The sequence below is a fragment of the Pseudophryne corroboree genome, chromosome 8 (genome assembly GCF_028390025.1).
Source record: "Pseudophryne corroboree isolate aPseCor3 chromosome 8, aPseCor3.hap2, whole genome shotgun sequence".
NCBI lineage: Eukaryota > Metazoa > Chordata > Amphibia > Anura > Myobatrachidae > Pseudophryne > Pseudophryne corroboree.
This window is the reverse complement of record NC_086451.1, coordinates 107972970-107999677: the sequence shown is the minus strand read 5'-3', so window position 1 is coordinate 107999677 and position 26708 is coordinate 107972970. Positions and strand designations below refer to the sequence as shown.

Here is a 26708-nt window from a genome sequence, read left to right as displayed (position 1 = left end):
CCTCCTTCCCTGCTGGGATCATGCAGTCTGTTTGCTGACCGCCGGGATTCCAGGCGCCGGCAACATATTACCAACCCCATGGGACGACCCCTGTTCTTTCGCAGCTTCCTGGTTATCACTCGCCGATCCCTATGTTGCAGTTCCAGAGCGAGGTGCATTCCTGCAGTGACTGTTCTTCTTCCACGCATTAATGACAATAGACACAGTGGATTGAGGAACCTTCCTAATATCCGCAATGGTTCTCACACTCATACCTCCGATCAAACAGCCTACGATGATCCCCTTTTTGAACTTGGTTAACTGCTTCCGGCAAGCCATTTTGTTAGCAAATGATCAGGAGCACACCAATTAATTTGCATGGGAATGCCCAATCACTTTTGTTTACATAGTTTATAATGAGCTGATATCTTTGCCCACACAAATTCCTGGATCCAAAACACCAGTGCAACTAAAAATCTGTGCTTTTTTTTCATCTTAGTTGGTGCCCCCACTCCCCCTGTAAACTCCTTATTTCAGCAACTTGACTATAAGGTATACAAAACTATCGCTGTTATTCTGCAAATGCTTAAATGAACATTTTGACTTGAAGGATGTTTAAATGAATGTACAGAGGAGAACTTTGGAGATCTCACGTGCATAAACTAATCTTTATTGTTGTTTCAACAAACTTCACAACAAACACACACACTTAAGGTCCATACACACTTAACGATAAAATGAGCGACGTCGCTCATTTTCCCCCTCCTTGAGCGACGTCGCTCATTTTATCGTCAAGTGTGTATGCCGCCAGCGACGACCGATGCGTGGCCCCGCGGGTCGGCAATGATCGTCGCTGTCGGTAGGGCATGCATGAAGGATGTGGACTGTCGTCCACGACCTTCATGCAGGGCTGGCGGGGGCGTGACGTCACTGAGCGATATGAGCGGTCATATCGCTCAGTGCGTACAGGCGGCCGGCCCGGGAGGGGGAAACGTTAGACGATGTCGCTCACAGAGCGAGATCGTCTAATGTGTATGGGCCTTTAGTTTAAACAGTGTATACATCTACTGAATCTACCACTACTCTGTATGTTGTCCTGTCAGTAGACACAATACCAAATATCTTGTTCTGTTATGAACACTTTGGAATATAAGTTCAGTAAGGTATCACCTGTTGCCGCTCTTTAGTTGTGCTATATTGTCCTTATCCCGTATACATGAACCCAGTCTAGCGCAGTGCAGAAATGTTTCTCTGGGCAATACTTTAATATTTAGTTTTCCTGATGATATTGCCTGACACAACTATCTACTTCACGCCTTTACTAGCAAATAAAGTGTTATTGATTAGACCCGGGCAGGCTGAAGGGCGCCTTGTCCAGAGAGAGGATGCCAGTGTTCATGAACAGCATTTGTCAGTTGCTTTCAATCCGCCTCCTCTCTGATGAATACAAGGCAGTTTCCTCATTACCGCAGCTCCCAATTAGCGACATAGAATGCAGGCTTTAAAGATTGGCAGCCTGTTTGCAAGAGCGGAGCGGAATAAAAACCCAAAAGAAAATGAAAATGCTGCCCAAATTCTCACCAACATTTCACATATTGGAATGTGTGTTAATGGGAGTGTGTTTAATATAATGTTCTTTTATAGGCATACACTTACAACCAAATACAGAGAGACAAATCTATGCTCATTCATTGTAATACAGAGGATGTGATATGCCAACACACACACTTATTCATGAGATGATTTACAGAAAGAATACACTGAAGTGATGCCGCAAAAACTGTAGAAATTATTGTGAGTTGTATATAATTATTAATCTTACCAAACTGTATGTATTATACTTTGTGTTGCAACTTCTAAGTGTTTTTTTTTAATTTATTTTTTATTTTACCATGATCAAGGGCTCGTTATGCTACCTCCCTCTTACTGCCTTTTGCCAAGCAGGGTTTGGGCATCTGTAGTGTAACAATAGGATTGTGCATATGCCCAAGGCAGGTCTCAAGTGAGCCGTGTTAATGATGTTGGGATCAGTTTACATTCTACTTGAAATATTATCCTACTGGTCTACTGTTTTTAATTGTTTTTATCAGTGGAATCTGAATTAATGCATATTTTGGAATAACAAGTTATCTGCTTACAGCTATCTCTTCAACTGACATTTTGGTTTCAGTGGGTTTGCAGTATGAAGTCATGCCGTCAACAATCAGGGTCGACTGTCAAAAGGTTGATACCATAATGTTGAAATTTTAGAGTTAGGTTTAGGATTGCATATCAACTTAATGGGGCAGATGTATTAACATGGAGAAGGCATAAGGAAGTGATAAACCAGTGATATGTGCAAGGTGATAGAGGCACCAGCCAATCAGCTCCAATATGTAAATTAACAGTTAGGATCTGATTGGCTGGTGCATTATCACCTTGCACATATCACTGGTTTATCACTTCCTTATGCCTTCTCAAGGTTAATACATCTGCCCCATTGTACCTTCATGCACCTTGTGATTATTGACATTCTGAACATGTCAGTACTTTGTCTGTCACCATACTGTCAATGTTATAGTGTCGATATTGTGACTGTCGACAAAGCATTCCGAACCCTACTCTGCAGTGCATATTTAAGATGTTGTTACACAACCAGTATAACTAATTAATACAGTATAGAGCTGATGAGAATTAGAGATGTATGGGTTCGGATCTACCCTGTTCTTAACGCCAAACTAGCGCAAATTCAGATTTTTCTGGATTTTTCTTATTGGCTATCAAAACACGTGACAGCCGGAGAGCCAATAAAATGTCTTAAATTTGAAGATTAAATTTGAACCCGCACATCTCTATTGATGATGTGTTAGTGGAAGGTGGAGGTCTTACTCAGTTGGCCTACAGTATCTCATGCACTTGCAGGTTATTGTCCACAATCTGTGTACCGCTGGCTGGAGGGAAGGCTTCATTTTTGGTTTTATACATATAAGTTGATTTATCCTTATGGAAAAAAGCAGGACGTGGAACATAGCCAGCCTAACAACAATGAAAGGCAGAACATGGCCACCAAATATTAGGACATGCACTGCTTATGCCCAGTGTTATAGAACATTCCCTAAAAAACGGCATATCCCAAGTGGGCTATAAGTAACACATTTTCTATTATTATTTGTAATTTAGGTAATGTGCACACCATTGTACAACATAATGTTATCACCCCACACTATCAGGCACCAGCTGTAAATGAGTTCTGGTATGAATCGCCGGGTATGGGTCGTTGGGTCGACTCAACTTAGGTCGACAGGATTAGGTTGACCATGGAAGGTCGACAGGGACAATATGTCAACATGGTAATTAGGTCGACATGTACTAGGTCGACATGGAGTTTTGGTCTTTTTCTTTGTGTCATTCTCTTCGTAAAGTGACGGGGAACCCCAATTAGTACACCTGTCCCCTCGTATGGCTCGCTTCGCTCGCCATGTTTCGGGCAAGGTGTCCCGCTGCGCTCGGCACATGTTACCATTCCCAATTGTAGTCCATGTGGATCGTCAGGTATGAAAAAGTCCAAAAAATGAAGAAAAAAAGGGTGAAAAACTAATGTCGACCTTTTGACCTGTCGACCTAGTACATGTCGACCTAATAACCATGTCAACCTTCAGTGGTCGACCTAATGACTGTTGACCTAACGACCGTATCCCCCATGTTAAGGTCGACATTCATGAGGTCGACCACTATTGGTCAACATGGACTAATAGTCGACACCTGAAAATGGTCGACACGGGACATGTCGACACATGGATTTTTTTAGAACTGTTTTTGGTGTCATTTTTTCCGTAACATGCCCAGGAACCCAAATTAGTGTACCGCGTCACCTTGCATGGAGAGCGAAGTAAGGTGCCTTGCTCTGCTAGGCACAGGTTACCATTACCGTTCCCAATCGTAGTCCATGTGGATGGTAAAGTATGAAAAAGTAAAAAAAAAAAATTTTTTTAAAAGCCCTGTCGACCTTTTTATGCATTGACCTGTCCTGTGTCGACCATATGTCCATGTCGACCATGTAAATGTTGACCAATAGTGACTGTCGACCTAATGACTGTCCTAATGACTGACCTAATGACTGTCGACCTTAACATGGTCGACCGTACTCTGTAAATGTTCCTGGCACAGCCGCAACCTGTTGTATACATTTTAACTTGTTTAGCTTTACACTCCATGTGATTGCAGGTTTGAGAATATGTAGCTTTCTCTCCCATGGGCCTCTGTGTGGTGTGTGCATATGTAGGATATGGGACATCACACAAGGGTAGATAAACGTCTGATTCATGTAAAGCTGTGATAACAGGGGCATGTGCTTTGTGCTTTACAGCAATCCCATCACCTGCACACAGTGGAGGAAACCGTTTTGTGGGCTGATAAATTACGCTGTTTAACAATTAAAAAAAATATATAAATAATTGAGGTATGAGACATAAAGACATTAAACATGGCTGTACACTTGTATCAATGAAAGTGATCCTGGAGCTATAGTTTCAATACACAGTCACAAAGTCAGGGAAAGATGGATATATATATATCCTCATATTGTGCCATGGACTTTGCTACTTAGCTGTCCCAAAGCACTAATCCAAAGTACTCACTTCACTATAAGCGAACCAATATGCAAAATTGTGTAAAAAGTAGCATAATGTAAAGGAAAAATTGTACAGCACAGGAATTGTGCCATGAGATGTAAAAGGATAGTTGTATAAGGACGCATCTCTAGTTAAGAAACAATCAAAGAGAAAGTTTTTAAGTGTGAGGGTGCTATAGTAGGTGCAAGAAAAGATTTGGTTCCCCTTATGCTGCTATGTAACATTCTTCACTATTCTGCAAAGGCTTTTCACCGTATTTTGTAACATTGTTGTAGGGATTCACATTTCCATGGCCGCAAAAGTATTCGTGAGATTGGCCACTACTATTAATGACCTGACTCTACAGTCAAGGTTCCAGCTCTTCCCAAATGTTTTGATAATGTTGAGTTCAGTGGTCTGTGCAGACCAGTCAAATTCTTCCACACCAAACTCGGCAAATTACTTTCTTGATGGACCTCGCTTTGTGCACGGGATATACTCTTGCTTAAAAAGATAGGGTCCCCATAAATTTGTTGTCACAAAAGTGGAAGCCCTAGATCAGTGGTCCCCATACTCGGTCCTCACTGACCCACAGGTGAGCTGCAAAACGTCCATTTAGACCAAGTTTGGGAACCACTGCCCTAGACCGTTATTCCTACTACACTCAACTTTACCATTAGCAGTACGCATTTGAACTGGAAACCCCAGATTTTCTATCAGACTGCCATATCATGCATTGTGATTTGTCACTCCGGGGAATGTGATTTTTTTGCTCCATAGTCAAATGACTGATTGCTGCACACCACTCCAGTCAGTATTTTACATTGAACTTGGTGACCTTAGACCTGGAATCTCGATCCATTAAGCACCCGAAAATCAGTTCTTGTGCTGATATTGCTTGTGGAGGCTGTTCAGAAGTTGGTAGTGGGTGTTGGTCATGTGATTAATTTGGAGTACAGAAGTGAACAATACGATGTAGGTATAAACCAGATGGCAACAGATTGCTGTGTCAAGTATTGGTTGAATGCATAAGAGTACTTGTTAACAGCACTTTATGCTACTCTCCACTAATACATGAGTCATGAATATCTCACATTTGATGTTTTCAATGAGTGTCCCCAGAATACCGTCTTGGTTCTCGTAAAGACACAAAGTCTAACAGCAGTTCTAAGGTATAACGTGATGAAAACACGGTACCCAACATTGTTAGTTTATCTAGCTGTGTGTATATAGAATACCTCAGAGAAAATACTGCATATTTTAAAATGTTTCAGTTGTATTATAGGGCAACTCCATTTATATATACCCCAGGACATTTAACATATACAGGATACTTTATTAATTATTTTTTCTTTCTCTGTGGACTGTAATAAACTATACTTTTTTATCAACAGCATCAGAGAAATGTTGAAATTGTATTTTAGCAATTCTTGAAGTTGCTTTTAGTTTTGGTATAGTAAACTAAATAGTGTGTTGATAGCCATGGAGACCTGCGCACATAACACGGCGCAAATATCTGCAAAATCCCTGGTTGCTGTGTCGATCGGACCCTCAAAATCTCTGGTGTCTGTGCCTATCAAACCCAGAAATCTCTGGTGGCCATGCCCGACAGTCCCCAAACATCTGTGGTGGCTGTGCCTGTCAGAACCCAAATTCTTTGCTGGAAGTGCCATGCAGACCCCCAAAATATCTGTTGACTGTACTCTACAGATCCCCCCGAAATCTCTTGTGGCTGTGCCTGCCAGACCCACAAAATCTCTGGTGGCTGTGTCTGCCAGACCCACAAGATCTCTGGTGGCTGTGTCTGCCAGACCCACAAGATCTCTGGTGGCTGTGCCTGCCAGACCCACAAAATCTCTGGTGGCTGTCCCTGCCACACCCACAAAATCTCTGGTGGCTGTGCCTGCCACACCCACAAAATCTCTGGTGGCTGTGCCTGCCAGACCCACAAAATCTCTGGTGGCTGTGCCTGCCAGACCCACAAAATCTCTGGTGGCTGTGCCTGCCAGACCCACAAAATCTCTGGTGGCTGTGCCTGCCAGACCCACAAATTCTCTGGTGGCTGTGCCTTGCAGACCCACAAATTCTCTGGTGGCTGTGCCTTGCAGACCCACAAAATCTCTGGTGGCTGTGTCTGAAAAACTTCTGAAATCTCTGGTGGCTGTGGCTTGTAGAACCCTAAAATATTTGGTGGCTGTGGCCTGCAGATCTCTGAAATCACTGGTGCAAACCCCTGAAATCTCTGGTAGCTGTGTAATGCAGACATCAGAAATCTGTGGTGACTATGCCTTACTTATTCACCAGAATTCAGTTCACTGGGGGGAATTCAAATGTTATCGCACCCCTGATCTCCCGTCTAAAGTGACAGGAGATCGAGGGGCAATATTCAAATGCCCCCACTTATCTCGCTGATTGCGCCCATTACACTCGGGTTTAGGCATGCAAAGCACCTAAACCTGACTAAAGCAATGGGCGCAAGTGTGAAAAGACCCGTTTGGGCGTCCAAGCGGGTCACTTTACGCGCATTTCAGCTCGCTACCCCCGGGTGTAGCGAGCTGAAATTAACTTTTCCCACCCATCCTCAGCAACAATAGAACACTGCCGGCGGGTGAGAGAGGGCAGCGGAGATTTGACTCTCGCCCACTGTGTACTGCAGATCCACAAATATCGTGTGCTATGCACTTGACCCTCAGTTCTCAGAGGGCTATGCAGACTTAAGACCTCATATAAGGTCACCAAGCCCTACTAACTTAGACATGTTGTTCTGGTTTTATCAACCATTAATAGCTGGTGCTATCCTACTATCAGAGTGCCAATCTGGCACTTTCAGATTTTGCATTGTGTGAAGTAGCAGCAGAATGGAAAAGTCCTCCGCTGCAATTGTGACTTAACGGGGTGGTTATTTCATAAAGTGCAGACTGGGCATCGTAAACATCTCCTAAGAAATGCATTTTTATTTCATGATGCAAGAAAATCTGTAACATTATAGCTCCCACCTTCCTCATAGCCTTCGGGGCTTGTCCAGCAATTAGCTAGGTTAAGTTTTTGATAGGGTTGGATGTGATTTGGTGTTAGCAAATAGAAGGACCAATGAGAAACTGCAGTCCCCAATATTTTAGCTTCTTATTAATCCTCCAGCTCATACCCTCCTTCAGGTAATTTATACAGTGGTGATCAAATATGTTCTCCAGTTTGAATAGTTATGCCACTTTGAGCATTTCCAGGTTTTAGAGGTTCATGTAGTAAGCGGGAATTCCATTGCTCTAATGGGTGCTTATACATCAGGCTTCTATCGGGGCAATTCCCCGTTCTGCCAATGCTGTGGTTTCGGTGATCGGTAAAATCCAGCATGTTTTGCGTGCCATACATCTAAGGGGGCAATTCTCTGATTCAGATCCGATGATCTACGGTCTGAGATGATCAGTGATTTCTCTGGCGATTGGCAAAATCAATATGTTAAAAATCATGATTCGCTGATTTTGATAATTTTTGGGTTGGAATCGGTAAATCAAGATTGTTCAATATGTTGGATTTTTCTGATCACTGGACTCCGTAATCAGAGAACTAGTAATTGCCCTGATAGGTTTCTGATGTATAGGCCCCCTTTGACAATCTGTTATTGCCGATTCTTACCCAAACCGATTGAAATCGGCGACTTAGCCTATTTTTAACATGTTGGATTTTGACGATCCTCCATGAAATTGCAGAACCTCTGAGTCGCATATTGGATCGGCATAGGGGAGTGGCCCTTAGATGTATGGCCCACATTATTTGTGTATCTTGTGAATGTTTACTTTTTTTTAAATGTTAAATATTAGTAGGCGATTTATTTAACCTCATATCAATCTCTATTTATCTCTTGCTGGTGATGATTATTCCCTTTCTAGTTTAAGGGCAAGGGATCTAACTGTTTACACAATCCCCAAATTCTGCTTGAATACAGCATTTCAGTAATCAGTTGTGCAAAGACCGGGCTCTTTTGATGTTTTAGTGCTCAGTTTGTTTTTTGTAAATGATAATATCTCTTTTAATGAAGTGGGAACAAATGGATCCATAGCGAGTGTATCCATTTAAAGTGCAATGTATGACCTGCATCCCCAGGGGGAGAGGCTTCTCAGTGTCACTGCTTGATCGGGACGTTCGCCACCTGCCTCCTCATCCCAAGGTTGTAGCCTCCTCATAATCAAATCGTAGCTTGACATTTGGAGCGCTCAATGCGGCTGAGCCAAGTCCTCCTCTGCTCAATATATTTAAGACGGAACGTATTGATGGTAATACAGGCACTCATTGATTGTTTGGTTCTCTGACATACTTTGTGAAATAAATGAGGCAGGAGTGTGGTGATCAGCCTTATTGGGTCATTGGGGCTGCCTGGGAGACATCCGCTCCTGTCTCTTTATAGTACAAATACTGAAGTTTCTGCAGACAGTATTGCTTGCTCAATTTCTCTTGCTTTATTTCAAATGCACTAATATTGTTTTTTTTTTAAAGATCATTTTAGTTTGTGTATTGTGTTAATTTCCCTCTTAAGTAGCGTGATGCATATAAAATGGAACATACAGCAAAATGACAACTAGAGATTTTACAAGTGAAACCAGTTGGATTAGGTATACCAGTAAATATGGTTTCCAGACTATATAAAACAATAATGCAAAAATCTTGCTGTTCTGATGAACTTCTAAAATGACATATAAATTAATGTTGGGCTTTATGTCCCCAGAAAGCGAGATGATATGTAAATCTGGATCTCTGCACCTGTATAATCTTCATTCTGCCTTCATGTTCATTCCACTGTTATTTTTGGTGGCGTGCAAGTTGCTTAGCTGCCAACACCCAACCCAGTCACACAGAACACTCTGGTAATGATATGTAAAGTGTAATAGTTTATATTGCTTCTAAAAGGGTGTGTCATTTATTTACCAAAGTCATTGACTTGAACCATAAGAGAGACTTTGACAGAAAAATGACAATCTAAATTAAGAAACTAATTTAATTAATACAGTTTCTAATATATAATAAGGATAAGTAAGACAGTACCATTCTAAATCCTGTTTTATTTAGGATTCAGCTACATCAGGCCTGGCCAACCTGTGGCTTTCCAGCTGTTGTTAAACTACAAGTCCCAGCATGCCCTGCCACAGTTTTGCTATTAGGGAGTGCTAAAACTGTGTCAGGGCATGCTGGGTTGTGTAGTTTCATAACAGCTGGAGAGACGCAGGTTGGCCAGGCCTGAGCTACATTCATACATTTCTGCTAGCTTTTTGCCCATTGGCTGCAGTGTGTTCCATCGCTTTTTGGCTAGTTTGAGCTCATTCAGATATTATTGTGTGAGTGCGCTGTGCACGTTATGTCAGACTGCGCTAGCTGCAAGCACAGCGTATTGAGACTAGAGCAATCACTAGGATCATTGTGATCCGACTGCATGTAATATATGCCCTACTCCCTCTGGGGGTGGTCTTCTGTTTGCCGCCGGTCAGGCTCCCGGCGCTCGGTATACCGGCGCCGGGAGCCCGACAGCCGGCATACCGACAATTATTTTCCCTCGTGGGGGTCCACGACCCCCATAGAGGGAGAATAAAATAGTGTGGTGCGCGTAGCGCGCCACCGTGCCCGTAGCGTGGCGAGCGCAGCGAGCCCGCAAGGGGCTCATTTGCGCTCGCCAAGCTGTCGGTAAGCCGGCGGTCGGGCTCCCGGCGCCGGGATGCTGGTCGCCGGGAGCCCGACCGCCGGCCAGCCGTAGTGAACCCCCCTCTGGCCGCTCCTGCTCTGTGAAATGTTTTTACTAATCATCTAAGACAGATTAACCATTATCTGAAGATTTTATGCTCATACCAATTTGAGAATATTGTAGATAAGGGATGGGGAACCTTTGGCCCTCCAGCTAATGTTGAACTACACATACCAGCATGCCTTGGTACAGTTTTGCTATTTGGCGATGCTAAAACTGTTGCAGGGCATGCTGGGATGTGTAGTTAAACAACAGCTGGAGGGCCGAAGGTTCCCCATTCCTGTTGTAGATGAATTAAATGATCGGTTAAAACTTTGTTTTACTATAACAATATAAGAGCTTGCCTTCGTCTATCTCTCTAATAAATTATATTAAGATTAAATGACTGGAGCTAAAACCATCTACATCAGGCATGTCCAAACTGCGGCCCTCCAGCTGTTGTGAAACTACATATCCCAGCATTCACTGACACAGTTTTGCTGTCAGAGAATGCTAAAGCTGTGTCAGGGCATGCTGGGATGTGTAGTTTCTCAACAGCTTGAGGGCCGCAGTTTGGACATGCCTGATCTACATGCTTACAGTAATGAAAATTATATATATGTATATATATGTATGTGTGTGTATATATATATATATATATATATATATATATAGGCAGCACTATCTGTGTAATGGTTAGCATTACTGCCTCACAGTACTGAAGTCACAGGTTACATTCCCACCATGACTCTGTGTGGAGTTTGTATATTTTCCCTGTGCTTGCGTGGGCTTCCTCCGATTACTCCGGTTTCCTCCCACAATCCAAAAATATACTGGTAGGTTAATCGGCTTCTTATAAAATGAACCCTAGTGTGAATATGTGTGTACATGTGGTAGGGAATATAGATTGTAAGCTCCACTGCAGCAGGGACTGATGTGAATGGACAAATTTTCTCTGTAAAGCGCTGCGGAATATGTATGTGTGCTATATAAATAACTGATAATAATAATAATAATTTTATATATATATATATATATATATATATATATATATATATATATATAATATACACTGCTCAAAAAAAATAAAGGGAACACTGAAATAACACATCCTAGATCTGAATGAATTAAATATTCTTATTAAATACTTTGTTCTTTACATAGTTGAATGTGCTGACAACAAAATCACACAAAAATTATCAATGGAAATCAAATTTATTAACCCATGGAGGTCTGGATTTGGAGTCGCACTCAAAATTAAAGTGGAAAAACACACTACAGGCTGATCCAACTTTGATGTAATGTCCTTAAAACAAGTCAAAATGAGGCTCAGCAGTGTGTGTGGCCTCCACGTGCCTGTATGACCTCCCTACAACCCACACAAGTGGCTAAGGTAGTACAGCTCATCCAGGATGGCACATCAATGAGAGCTGTGGCAAGAAGGTTTGCTGTGTCTGTCAGCATAGTGTCCAGAGCATGGAGGTGCTACCAGGAGACAGGCCAGTACATCAGGGGACGTGGAGGAGGCCGTAGGAGGGCAACAACCCAGCAGCAGGACCGCTACCTCCGCCTTTGTGCAAGGAGGAACAGGAGGAGCACTGCCAGAGCCCTGCAAAATGACCTCCAGCAAGTCACAAATGTGCATGTGTCTACTCAAACGATCAGAAACAGACTCCATGAGGGTGGTATGAGGGCCCGACGTCCACAGGTGGGGGTTGAGCTTACAGCCCAACACCGTGCATGACGTTTGGCATTTGCCAGAGAACACCAAGATTGGCAAATTCGCCACTGGCGCCCTGTGCTCTTCACAGATGAAAGCAGGTTCTCACTGAGCACATGTGACAGACGTGACAGAGTCTGGAGACGCCAAGGAGAACGTTCTGCTGCCTGCAACATCCTCCAGCATGACCGGTTTGGCAGTGGGTCAGTAATGGTGTGGGGTGGCATATCTTTGGGGGACCGCACAGCCCTCCATGTGCTCGCCAGAGGTAGCCTGACTGCCATTAGGTACCGAGATGAGATCCTCAGACCCCTTGTGAGACCATATGCTGGTGCGGTTGGCCCTGGGTTCCTCCTAATGCAAGACAATGCTAGACCTCATGTGGCTGGAGTGTGTCAGCAGTTCCTGCAAGACGAAGGCATTGATGCTATGGACTGGCCCGCCCGTTCCCCAGACCTGAATCCAATTGAGCACATCTGGGACATCATGTCTCGCTCCATCCACCAACGCCACTTTGCACCACAGACTGTCTAGGAGTTGGCGGATGCTTTAGTCCAGGTCTGGGAGGAGATCCCTCAGGAGACCATTCACCACCTCATCAGGAGCATGCCCAGGCGTTGTAGGGAGGTCATACAGGCACGTGGAGGCCACACACACTACTGAGCCTCATTTTGACTTGTTTTAAGGACATTACATCAAAGTTGGATCAGCCTGTAGTGTGTTTTTCCACTTTAATTTTGAGGGTGACTCCAAATCCAGACCTCCATGGGTGAATAAATTTGATTTCCATTGATAATTATTGTGTGATTTTGTTGTCAGCACATTCAACTATGTAAAGAACAAAGTATTTAATAAGAATATTTCATTCATTCAGATCTAGGATGTGTTATTTTAGTGTTCCCTTTATTTTTGTGAGCAGTGTATATATATATATATATATATATATATATATATATATATATATATACAGTAGACTGTATGTGTGTGTTTAAATGAATGTGATGGAGAGTAAATTATGTACTTGGATGTATAAACTAAACATATTCCCCAGTTATAGTAACAAATCTCTAATGGCCATCTGTGTGTAAGGGCGGATATAACTGTCATATTACAGCTCTGTATGATCAGAGCAATACTTTTGTTTTGTATTTTACAATGATGTGAAAACATCAAACAATGAAGCTGCTGAACAAACACCCCAACATGAATGATTATCAGATCAAGCTACTAAAGGTAATTTACCCGTGCAGATTGCAAGCCTTCAGTACAAATTATGTTCTGTGACGGCACATGCATTTTCCTGTTTGTACAGGGAAGCACATGGATTTGGAGGCCAAGATGATGGCGTCAGCAGGGAAGCAATGCTTTCCCTCCTCTGATGGGAGAAATGGGCTGATTGGTCCTAGTGGGTGTTTGGCTCACATGGTATTTAGAACACTTGGCAAAAACAGGCAGAAGGCCATATTTCAGTGAGATTCAAGGTTGCATTAGGGTGTTTTCATAGGGTCAGCAGGGGACATACAGCCTTTTACTTCCTGCAAAAGGAGTTGTACAGTATGTGCCCTCAGAGGCGGCAATGACTAGATCATTGGCCCTCATTCCGAGTTGTTCGCTCGCTAGCTGATTTTAGCAGCCGTGCAAACGCAATGCCGCCGCCCTCTGGGAGTGTGTTTTAGCTTAGAAGAAGTGCGAACGAAAGGTTCACAGCGCTGCTACAAAAAAAGATTGTGCAGTTTCTGAGTAGCTGCAGACCTACTCCTAGCTTGCGATCACTTCAGACTATTTAGTTCCTGTTTTGACGTCACGAACACGCCCTGCGTTCGGCCAGCCACGCCTACGTTTCCCGAGCCACTCCTGCGTTTTTATCTGACACGCCTGCGTTTTTACACACACTCCCCGAAAACGGTCAGTTACCTCCCAGAAACACCCACTTCCTGTCAATCACTTTGCGGCCAGCAGTGCGACTGAAAAGCGTCGCTAGAGCTTGTGTAAAACTGCATTGGCTTTTGTGAAAGTACGTCGCGCGTGCGCATTGAGCCGCATGCGCAGAAGTGCCGATTTTTAGCCTGATCGCTGCGCTGCGAACGAAAGCAGCTAGCGATCAACTTGGAATGAGGGCCATAGTCTTTTCTTTGGGACACCTTTTGTACCTTCCAGATGCACCCAAATATTGGAATGCTGACTTTTTTTAGACACTTATTAAACAATGTAATAAAAATTCAATGTATAATGGGCACTCAGAATAAAGATGACCAACATGTACCCAGCTATGATTTGCTTTGTTCTCAGCAATGCTCAGAAATTCTCCTTTTTTGTTTTTTGTATGAATCCCCCCTGTGCTTTGTAAGTTTTGTTTTCCAATATTCTGTAATGGGCCTTTACGTTGTTTACCACTTTCTTTTCTGTTTGTAACCACTTTATTTTTTATTTACCATGCATTTTTTTTTTTATATATTTCTGCAACTTCTCCCATTGCTAATGGAATTCATTCACACAATGTAAATAATTCCTATATCCACGGAGATATTAGTGAATCATTCAAGAAACTATTCCATTTGTGAGGTTTCATACCCTCCCACTGGTGGTAACCTGAGCCTGGTGAGCACTCCTTCAGTTGTAACAAATATACCCTCCACCACCCCCTGTCAGTGTGCCCTTAAGTGTGTAAAAGCAGGGTAAGCAGAGGTGAAGATTGCAGGCTGTCAGAGGAGGACTCACTGTTCCGCCTCAGAAGTGTGATGCTAAACATCTGGCTGCTGCTTCCACATCTTCCGATTACACAGTCATTCATTACACTAAGTGTTGTGCGTCTGAGCTCCTTACTTTGTACAAGATAGGACCACGGTGGAGTATGCAGCCCGGAGGCCACAGTATAGAAAAGTTTATCTCCCCCTGATTAGGCTTGAGTGGTGCAATCATGAGGGTCAACTATGGCTAGTGGAGATTTCAAATGCCTGACGTTACATGGACTGGCACAGAAATGGTTAAAAAAACTACAAAATGTATTTAATCACCAGTCCTTTCCACGCCATTGGGCAGTTCATTGGATTGATATTGCATGTTTATGGAACAATAGAGGCGGTTTGGAAATAAATGAAGTGAGGAGGATCCATTCAGTTACCATTGATAATTCATTACTTGTGACCAGGAGAGCGGTCCCTGTGCACACTAATAGTTTAATTTATTACACTGGTCTCACTGTGCTTTAGGCGTATGTTCTCCATATACCCCTCCTACTACAACATAAATAATTATGCTATTAGCTAGCACCCTCCACTCATTACGGAACAGAACAGACATCCCAGATACAGGACATCAGCAGAGGATTTCTATTGCTCCGTCATATAAAACAGTGTCTTTATGCAGTTTAGCCCATAGTGTGCAGATACGTAAAATAGATGCTCGACCCCCCCCCCCCCCCCTTCCTATTGGCTGTACACCCTGTTACCCAGCTCGCTTATGAATGACGCCACAATGTAGTTTGTTACGATCTGAGCTATTTGTGATGACCGCTTAACTTTAGATTATGATTTAATTACTTTTCCAGAAGTTTACAGTAATGAATGGTTTAATAGATCACTTGTGTTTGTGTTCCTATCCTATGTTCAGAAGAGAAGAGATTAGTAAGGCACTGGCAGACATAGAGATGAGTAGCACCAGTGACTTTATTATTGTCATACGCTCTGTGGTCCTCTGTGACACATCGCTCTCCTGATGTGTGCTGTGTTCCCAGAGCCCTGGTTCCTAGGTAACAGCCACCAGCGTTGGCAGTTGCACAGGGTCGGTTTCGTTTTCCCGCACCCCATATGCTGGGGCTGGTGACTGTCCCTCGAGGGGCAATGCCTCTCAACAGATTTCTCATTATAGGCAGCTCCTGCCTGCTCTCTGATTAATTCCTCATTGTGTGACACAGTCCTCCTTGTGTTCATTATTTTGCCCCTGCATGTGTAATATAAATGTGTTGCATAGGCAGAAATGTTGCATATAGGATGTTTTTATTGTGTGTCAGCTGCTTCGAGCTGGTTCCCATGTAACTGCCTTTCTTCCCATTTCAGTATTTTTGAAGCAAGGAAAATACAGCGCATACATTTCATGTCTGTTTGATACCAGGAAAACTGGATTAAAACAGCATGACTTATCCAATGCATTTATTGCTATGGAGTCATTCATATTTTGAGTTGATAATTTACAGAGTTATTTTGGTCTGTTGTTGTGTTTGTTTTAGTTAATTTTGTTTAACACCATATGCGTAGATGTGAACAAGTTCTTACTGTTGGGTACTTTCACAACTGTAGGTTTGTTTTTGTTTAGTTTTTTTGCTGTGATTTTCTTTTTCTCCAAACCTGTGGAAAAGCAAATGTTGCATTCACAGGATGCGTTAATGTGACCGACACTGGAATCCCGAGACCAATCAGGACATATTTTGCATCCACTTCTCTAATCTCATAGATATTGCAATTGCAGGCACCTGCAACAAGACAAACTTGTACGTTATCTGGAGTTTGTGTATGTATGGGTGTGGGTGTGTATATACAGGTTGAGTATCCCTTATCCAAAATTCGAAATCCCACATTTTTGGTTCCCCTACTGAGATAATAACAACATATATATATATATATATATATATATATATATATATATATATATATATATACACACACACACATAATATATAATATATATGTCATTTTCTCAGTAGGGGACCCAAAAATGTGGGATTTTGAATTTTGGATAAGGGATACTCATCCTGTATGTATATATATATATATATATATATATATATATATATATATATATATATATACAGGTTGAGTGTCCCTTATTCAAAATCACACATTTTTGGTTCCTCTACTGAGATGATGACACACATACATATATGTTATATTATATATCTATCTAATATATCTTTATATACACATAATATACAATATATCTGTCATTATCTCAGTAGGTGACCCAAAGATGTGGGATTTTGGATAAGGGTTATTTAACCTGTGTGTGTGTATGTATATGTGTATATATATATATATATATATATAGTAATGATGCAATCTGGTATCATCGCCGTAGACCAACATTTGTGGCTTGTTTTGAAGTACTAGGAACATTTACTGAAACAGACAGAAATGCAAAAAATATGCTCAATCCTCCTTTTGTGCCTCAGTAGTAGTCATTACATGGTGTGTCTGTCCGACGTCAGCCGCTTCTGTGCTACAAAAGCACTTACCTCAAGGGCCGCAAAACAGCTATTTTCTGAAGTAACCTGAACATTTTATTATGTTGTATACAGTGTTCTGGCAATTGTGTTTGGTTTTGGTTTATTGCAGTGTAATATACATAACCCCATTGTCATGAAGTGAGCCTCTTTGCAAGCTATATAATTCTGACTGACCACTCTTTTCTTCTTTTCAGGATGTCTTGCAGACCGTCACCAAATTTTGTTTCCCGTTCTCCTTGGACAGGTAGAATATTGTCAACTTTATTTGAAATATGTTAACACTTCATAGAATGCTTCACTATACATAGGAATCAAACATAAAGGTGTGTGCAATATATATGTATATATGGGGTGTAGTTGGTATCCCAGCGTACGCAACCCCGGCGGTCAGAATACCGGTGCCGGAATCTCGCAAAGCTGTCAGAATTCTGACGCCGGAATCCCAAACTCGGCTGCGGGAGGGGGTAGGGCTTAGGCTGTGGGAGGGTTAGGATTTGGCTGTGGGGAGAAAATGGGGTTGGGTGCAGGGGTGTATCTACCCATTGGCCAGGATGGCACTCGCCAGGGGCGCCAGTCGAGCAGGGGGCGCCGCCCAATGGTGCCACCCTCAGCCAATGGGTGGAATCAGCCAGGCCAGGCACTGCTGATGTCTCCTCAGTGTTATAAGAATTGCTGTGTGGGCATAATGTGTAAAGGGAACTGTTTCTGTGTGGGCATGATGTGTATAAGGGTTACTACAGTGTAGCGTAATTTGAATTGGGGAAACTATTGTATGGTCATGCCCCTTTCCCACAAGATCATGTCCCTTTTGCACTATTTCAAATATGTGGGGCGCCAGTCCCTTACTTTGCCAGGGGCGCTCGGACCCCTAGATACACCCCTGGTTGAGTGTTAGGGTTAGTTGAGTTAAGTGCCCCAGTCGGGATGCCAGTATTCCACACCCAACATATGTGTTTGAAGTACATTATTAGGTTTTGATTAAGTGGTCAGCAGACAATAACTGACTTCAAGTAGTATAGATGGGGTGTGGTATGGTATGCTGCGCTCGCCACGCTGCGGGCACGGTGGCGCGCTCCCTCCAGGGGGGTCGTGGACCCCCACGAGGGAGAAAAACTGTCGGTATGCCGGTTGTTGGGATTCCGGCGCCGGTATACTGTGCGCCGGGATCCCGACAGTTGGCAACCTGAAGACCACCCGTATAGATGATGTCTGCCTTGTATGTCATTTTAATAGGAAAGATGAGCTAGCGTTGTTTTCTCATAAAACAATCACTTTCATCCTGTTGCTTCTATGCTATGTAGATCATACTGTACTACCATCATCCAGTACCAGTGCTAACACCTGCAACCGTGTTTCCACTAAGAGGGACATTGGTGGTGGTGGTGGGGGATGGGGGGAGGTTCAGGATCCAGGGTAGTTCTACTGTTCTCTCTCCAACCCACCATACTGGAAGTAACTGCTTCTTTAAAACTAAATTACTTACATAATAGGCAAATCTACTTGCAATGTATCCCTTTTATTTTATTATTCGACGGAGATTACCTTCCTCTTCACCACAGTGATATCATCTCCAGAGCTCCAGATGTTGTTGAACTACAATTCCCAACATTGCCTGGCAGCTGATGACTGTAGTTCCGCAGCAGCTAGAGAACTAGATTGTCAGTAAGATTGGTATACACATACACATTGCTAAGGTGTTTAATTGCTTCTTGAGGTTTTGCATATGTACATGGACTATGGGCCAGGCTCATAGTTATACACTAATGCCGCCACATATGCGATTCTTTGACACCGATGATGTAGGAAAATATGCTAATGTAACAGCGGCTGTGATTTGTACGACGACCATTGCAGCCTTCACATCTGTCCGCTGCGCACACATTCGCAACTGACGCAGATCAAGCAAACATCCATTCTGTATCGCCGGTTACTGTGCTACAACTTCAGCAGCTGAAAGTATTTGCATCAACCTGGCATAGATTACATCTGTTATGTGAAAGGCTTCCTTTCCTCCCCTTGCTCTGCTATAAAGGGTATCTGGATGATACAGTAGGGCGACAGTCAATAGGTCCATCCCATATGGTCGACGTGCATTAGGTTTGACTAGGTCAACAGTGCTTAAGGTGGGCAAGTTCAAAAGGTCGACATGACCATGGTCAACACAAGTTTGTTTTGTTTTTTCTTCAAGTTTTTCATACTTTACCTTCCACATGGACTACAATTGGGAATAGTAACCTGTCCGAAGTGTGGCAAGCGTGCACATTTGCAGTAATTTGGCTTTTACATGGTTCACATACGGGATCAGTAGGATTTACCGACAATCGGGGTGCCGTCCGTCAGTATACTGACAATGGAATCCCGATCATCAGTATGCCGGCAGCGGGGCGAGTGCAGAGAGTCCCCTTGCTGGCTCGTGGCACTCGTCACGCTGCAGGCTTTGTGGCTTGCTGCACTCGCCACAGGTTCTATTCCCACTCTATGGGTGTCATGGACACCAACTAGTGGGAATAGCCCCTGTTAGCCAGTATTCTGGCTGTTGGCATTGCCAGCGGTCGGGGTCCCGCCGTCGGTATCCTGACCGCCAGGATCCCGACTGCCGGCAACTTGACTGCATATCCAGCATACTGTACAACATGACTCCCTGATGATGATGATAATAATAATAAAAAAGGGTCGACCATTACCACATCAACCTTTTCACTGTGTCGACCTTTTGTATCTGTCGACATTTTCAGATTTCTTCCTTTTACACGTCGACCAATTGACCTTGATATAATTCCGCTAATGATATGAATCCGCTATAAAGATGAGAGTTTACCAAAATACAGATGAAAGCAAAACAAAGCAAGAACATATTATACAAGGCTGCTTTAAAAATTCTTTAAGTGAGATGAATGTTCTTTATGACGTTGGTGTAAGCTGTACAGTTTTTATAAGGTTTGGGTTAGGTTTTTGTTTTACTAGGTATTGGATTATGTTTATGAGATTTGGATCATATTTGAATTGGATCTCAGACATTTAATAGGCATTGTGTTACACTGGGTAGTTCTGTTTGGATTAAGTTATGTTGTTTTTTTCCATATAAAGATTTCAGTTTTCCGCTCAGCATTTTTGTTTTGGAGTATTTCTGTTATGTTCATGTTTTTGCTATGCAAACCGTGTTTTATTGATTTAAACTTGTTGTTTTAACAATTTCTAATATGGGATAAAGGGCAGATTTACTAAACGAATTCACATGCACATAGATGTAGCTTATGCAGAGGCATACTAAGAGTGGAGGAGGCCTGTGTGCTGTCTCCATCCAGGCCTCCTTCTCTCTAGCCTGACAAAGAATTGGATTGGACTATGACACTGTGCCAGAGTCTGCTGCCCATGCTCAGCTGCCATTTTTCCCAGGTGGTTTTTATACTGCATATATGCAAATTGTTGGAAAATGGCCACTGCCCCGGTGGTTTGTGCAGTGCCGACGCAGGACACTGGAAAGGTAGGTATGGAAGAACATGTGTGCACGGTGTGTGGTTTGTACCTGTCACTTACACAAAAAAAAGAGGTAGTAATTTTGTGGCCTGCAGTCTATGTATCTGACTAATATGCTGTTACACCCGCCAGTTCAGAACGCACTGGATCCCATTGATCGTATACACTCTCATGAGCTTAGCCCTCAAAATGGATGCCTCCACTCAGGGGCACTGGTGGAAGATTTGCTCAGTGAAGTAAAGTCTGGGCTTTCACAGCCATATGTTAGTTCCCATGCCTTGTGCGTGTAGCCTGGAACATGTGCTTTGATGTCCCATACACTGTGAAAGGGTGGTCCGGTATCCTCTAGATCCACCCTTTTGTGACAGGTTTCCTCCTGTGTAGGTGACAGGTTCAAGGTTTTACTTCATATGCTGTGTACACACTGGGATGACAGATCGGCCATCCGGTTGATCCAGCGGCCTAGCTGATGATTGGTAAGTGCATAGACCCTTACCAATCGTTGTCCCAGTGTGTTGTGCCTGACATCACAACTGGGTGTACATGTAAATGCCCGTCCAGTTGTGATGTCAGTATTCGGCAGACTCTGCAGCAAGTGTATGGGCAGTCAGCTGACCACATGTACACACAGCACGATGTGCTAATACATCTGCAGAAATCGGTCATTGGCTGTGCTGCAGGACTGATGCGACATGTCTGTGTCATTCACAGATGGTGCTGGTACACACCTGCCAACATGCTCACGATATACAGTATCGGTTGTTCAGTTGAATGGCCGATATATCGGCCAGTGTGTACCCAGCACAACTTTCAAAATAGAACTGTTTCTATTGTCGTCTATGAAAGTGTTTTTTATGGGTACCAGCTTACCACTGATGAGTAATGTAAAATATGTTAACTCTTGGTTATATTTTACTATTATTTACTGTACATAGATAATACATGATGTTTACATATGTATTTCAGTGTAATGTACATATCCATTTGCTACACATATTAGGAAATTTGAGAACTGTTATGTTGTTGTTGTTGTTATTATTTCTCCTGCAGGGTCCACAGGTTAACATTTGGATATGAGGTAGTGACAGCGGATTGGCACCAAACGATCAAAGCTTTCGGCCTCTCAGAATGCAACGGGCCCGTCCCTATATCCCGGCCTCCTGCTCAGGCAAATCAGTTTTTTGTTTGGTGCAGCAGGAGCCGGACCATAGTCAATGGGCTGCTGGTTTTTAGCAGCCATAAGCTTTTTCATTTTTTATCTAACGTCCTAGTGGATGCTGGGGACTCCGTAAGGACCATGGGGAATAGACGGGCTCCGCAGGAGACAGGGCACTTTAAGAAAGAATTAGGATACTGGTGTGCACTGGCTCCTCCCTCTATGTCCCTCCTCCAGACCTCAGTTTGAATCTGTGCCCGGACGAGCTGGGTGCACCTTAGTGAGCTCTCCTGAGCTTGCTAATAAGAAAGTATTTTGTTAGAATTTTTTATTTTCAGAGAGATCTGCTGGCAACAGACTCTCTGCTACGTGGGACTGAGGGGAGAGAAGCAGCCCTACTCACTAGAAGATAGGTCCTGCTTCTTAGGCTACTGGACACCATTAGCTCCAGAGGGATCGTACACAGGAACGCACCCTTGGTCGTCCGATCCCGGAGCCGCGCCGCCGTCCCCCTCGCAGAGCCAGAAGACAGAAGCCGGCGTGAGAAGCAAGAAGACTTCGAAATTGACGGCAGAAGACTCCAGTCTTCATCTGAGGTAGCGCACAGCACTGCAGCTGTGCGCCATTGCTCCCACACTAAACCCACACACTCCGGTCACTGTAGGGTGCAGGGCGCAGGGGGGGCGCCCTGGGCAGCAATTGGGTACCTCATGGCAAAAAGCAGCATATATACAGTTGGGCACTGTATATATGCATGAGCTCCCGCCATTATTTTCAAAACGCGGGACAGAAGCCCGCCGCTGAGGGGGCGGGGCTTCTTCCTCAGCACTCCCCAGCGCCATTTTCTCTCCACAGCTCCGCTGAGAGGAAGCTCCCCAGGCTCTCTCCCCTGCAGAAACACGGTAGAAAGAGGGTGAAAAGAGAGATGGGGGGCACATAAATTTGGCGCAAAAACTGATATACAGCAGCTACTGGGTTAACACTAAGTTTCTGTGTGATTCCTGGGTCATTTAGCGCTGGGGTGTGTGCTGGCATACTCTCTGTCTATCCAAAAGGCCTTGTGGGGGAACTGTCTTCAAATAGAGCATCCCCTGTGTGTGTGGTGTGTCGGTACGCTTGTGTCAGCATGTTTGACAAGGAAGGCTCTGTGGAAACAGAGCGGGTACAAATGAATGTGGGGTCGCCGCCGACACCCGATTGGATGGATATGTGGAAGGTTTTAAATGATAATGTAAATTCCTTGCATAAAAGGTTGGATAAAGCTGAAGCCTTGGGACAGTCAGGGTCTCAACCCATGCCTGATCCTACAGCGCAGAGGCCGTCAGGGTCTCAGAAGCGCCCACTATCCCAAATTGTTGACACAGATATCGACACGGATTCTGACTCCAGTGTCGATGGCGATGATGCAAAGTTACAGCCTAAAATGGCTAAAGCCATCCGCTACATGATTATAGCAATGAAAGATGTGTTACACATCATAGAGGAAACCCCAGTCCCTGACAAGAGGGTTTATATGTATGGGGAGAAAAGGCAAGAGGTGACATTTCCCCCTTCACATGAATTAAATGAGTTATGTGAAAAGGCTTGGGAATCTCCAGATAGGAAACTGCAGATTTCCAAACGGATGCTTATGGCGTATCCTTTCCCGCCAACGGACAGGTTACGCTGGGAATCCTCCCCTAGGGTGGACAAAGCTTTAACACGCTTATCCAAGAGGGTAGCCCTGCCGTCACAGGATACGGCACCCTAAAAGATGCTGCAGATAGATATCAGGAGGGTATCCTGATATCCATTTATGCACATTCAGGTACCCTGCTATGGCCGGCAATTGCGTCGGCCTGGATGTGTAGTGCTGTAGCAGCATGGACAGATACCTTATCTGAGGAACTTGATACCTTGGACAAGGATACTATAATACTGACCCTGGGGCATATAAAAGACGCTGTCCTATATATGAGAGATGCCCAAAGAGACATTAGCCTACTGGGCTCTAGAATAAATGCTATGTCGATTTCTGCCAGAAGGGTCCTGTGGACTCGGCAATGGACAGGCAATGCCGACTCAAAAAGGCACATGGAGGTTTTACCTTATAAGGGTGAGGAATTGTTTGGGGACGGTCTCTCGGACCTGGTCTCCACAGCTACGGCTGGAAAGTCAAATTTTTTGCCATATATTCCCTCACAACCAAAGAAAGCACCGTATTACCAAATGCAGTCCTTTCGATCACAAAGAGGCAAGAAAGTCCGAGGTGCGTCCTTTCTTGCCAGAGGCAGGGGTAGAGGAAAGAAGCTGCACAATACAGCTAGTTCCCAGGAACAGAAGTCCTCCCCGGCTTCCACTAAATCCACCGCATGACGCTGGGGCTCCACAGGCGGAGCCAGGCCCGGTGGGGGCGCGTCTTTGAAATTTCAGCCACAAGTGGGTTCACTCTCAGGTGGATCCCTGGGCTATAGAGATTGTGTCTCAGGGATACAAGCTGGAATTCGAAGTGATGCCCCCTCACCGTTACCTCAAATCGGCCCTGCCAGCTTCCCCCATAGAGAGGGAAATAGTGTTAACTGCAATTCACAAATTGTATCTCCAGCAGGTGGTGGTAAAGGGTCCCCTCCTTCAACAGGGAAGGGGTTAATATTCGACAATGTTTGTGGTACCGAAACCGGACGGTTCAGTCAGACCCATATTGAATTTAAAATCCCTGAACATATACCTGAAAAAGGTTCAAGTTCAAGATGGAATCGCTCAGAGCGGTCATCGCAAGCCTGGAGGAGGGGGATTTTATGGTGTCTCTGGACATAAAGGATGCTTACCTTCATGTCCCCGTTTATCCACCTCATCAGGAGTACCTCAGATTTGTGGTACAGGATTGTCATTACCAATTCCAGACGTTGCCGTTTGGTCTGTCCACGGCACCGAGAATATTTACCAAGGTAATGGCAGAAATGATGGTGCTCCTGCGAAAGCAAGGAGTCACAATTATCCCATACTTGGACGATCTCCTCATAAAGGCCAGGTCTAGAGAGCAGTGGCTGATCAGTGTAGCACGCTCTCGGGAAGTGTTACAACAGCACGGCTGGATTCTGAATATTCCAAAGTCGCAGCTGATTCCTACGACTCATCTGCCCTTCCTGGGCATGATTCTGAACACAGACCAGAAGAAGGTTTATCTCCCGACGGAGAAGGCGCAGGAACTTATGACACTGGTCAGAGACCTCTTAAAACCAAACAGGTGTCGGTGCATCACTGCACGAGAGTCCTGGGAAAGATGGTGGCGTCATACGAGGCCATTCCCTTCGGCAGGTTCCATGCGAGGACCTTTCAGTGGGATCTGTTGAACAAGTGGTCCGGATCGCATCTACAGATGCATCGGCTGATCACCCTATCCCCCAGGGCCAGGGTGTCTCTTCTGTGGTGGCTGCAGAGCACTCACCTTCTCGAGGGCCGCAGATTCGGCATTCAGGACTGGGTCCTGGTGACCACGGAAGCAAGCCTCCGAGGGTGGGGGGCAGTCACACAGGGAAGAAATTTCCAAGGTCTGTGGTCAAGTCAGGAGACTTGCCTTTACATCAATATCCTGGAACTAAGGGCCATATACAACGCCCTAAGTCAAGCGGAGACCCTGCTTCGCGACCAATCGGTGCTGATTCAATCAGACAACATCACCGCAGTGGCTCATGTAAACCGCCAAGGCGGCACAAGGAGCAGGGTGGCGATGGCGGAAGCCACCAGAATTCTTCGATGGGCGGAGAATCACGTACGAGCACTGTCAGCAGTGTTCATTCCGGGAGTGGACAACTGGGAAGCAGACTTCCTCAGCAGGCACGACCTCCACACTCGGGAGAGTGGGGACTTCATCAGGAAGTCTTCACGCAGATTGCAAGGAGATGGGAACTGCCACAGGTGGACATGATGGCATCCCGCCTCAACAAAAAGCTACAGAGGTATTGCGCCAGGTCAAGAGACCCTCAGGCGATAGCTGTAGACACACTGGTGACACCGTGGGTGTTCCAGCCGGTTTATGTGTTTCCTCCTCTTCCTCTCATACCCAAGGTGCTGAGAATCATAAGAAAAAGAGGAGTGAGAGCAATACTCATTGGGGGTCATTCCGAGTTGTTCGCTCGTTATTTTTTTGTCGCAACGGAGCGATTAGTCGCTAATGCGCATGCGCATTGTCCGCAGTGCGACTGCGCCAAGTAAATTTGCTAAGCAGTTGGGTATTTTACTCACGGCATTACAAGGTTTTTTCTTCGTTCTGGTGATCGGAATGTGATTGACAGGAAGTGGGTGTTTCTTTGCGGAAACTGGCCGTTTTATGGGTGTGTGCGAAAAAACGCTACCGTTTCTGGGAAAAACGTGGGAGTGGCTGGAGAAACGGGGGAGTGTCTGGCCGAACGCTGGGTGTGTTTGTGACGCCATACCAGGAACGAAACTGACTGAACTGATCGCAGTTGCCGAGTAAGTGTGGAGCTACTCAGAAACTGCTAAGAAGTGTCTATTCGCAATTTTGCTAATCTTTCGTTCGCAATTTTGATAAGCTAAGATTCACTCCCAGTAGGCGGCGGCTTAGCGTGTGCAAAGCTGCTAAAAGCAGCTTGCAAGTGAACAACTCGGAATGAGGGCCATTGTTCCGGATTGGCCAAGAAGGACTTGGTATCCAGAACTGCAAGAAATGCTCACAGAGGACCCATGGCCTCTGCCTCTAAGGCAGGATCTGTTGCAGCAGGGGCCCTGTCTGTTCCAAGACTTACTGCGGCTGCGTTTGACGGCATGGCGGTTGAACGCCGGATCCTAGCAGAAAAAGGGATTCCGGATGAGGTTATTCCTACACTAATAAAGGCTAGGAAGGAAGTGACGGCTAAACATTA

The 26708-nt window shown here is 44.4% G+C and overlaps 1 protein-coding gene across 4 annotated transcripts in view; it reads left to right on the top strand.

The window, feature by feature from the left end:
• The window catches only part of DENND1A (DENN domain containing 1A), a 1299692-nt gene that overhangs the window by 337217 nt on the left and 935767 nt on the right, over positions 1-26708 (top strand). For all 4 annotated transcript variants that reach the window (XM_063936848.1, XM_063936849.1, XM_063936850.1 and 1 more), the window contains exon 4: positions 17408-17457. In XM_063936848.1, the coding sequence (XP_063792918.1) occupies positions 17408-17457 (50 nt within the window). The remainder of the gene's footprint in view (positions 1-17407; positions 17458-26708) is intronic.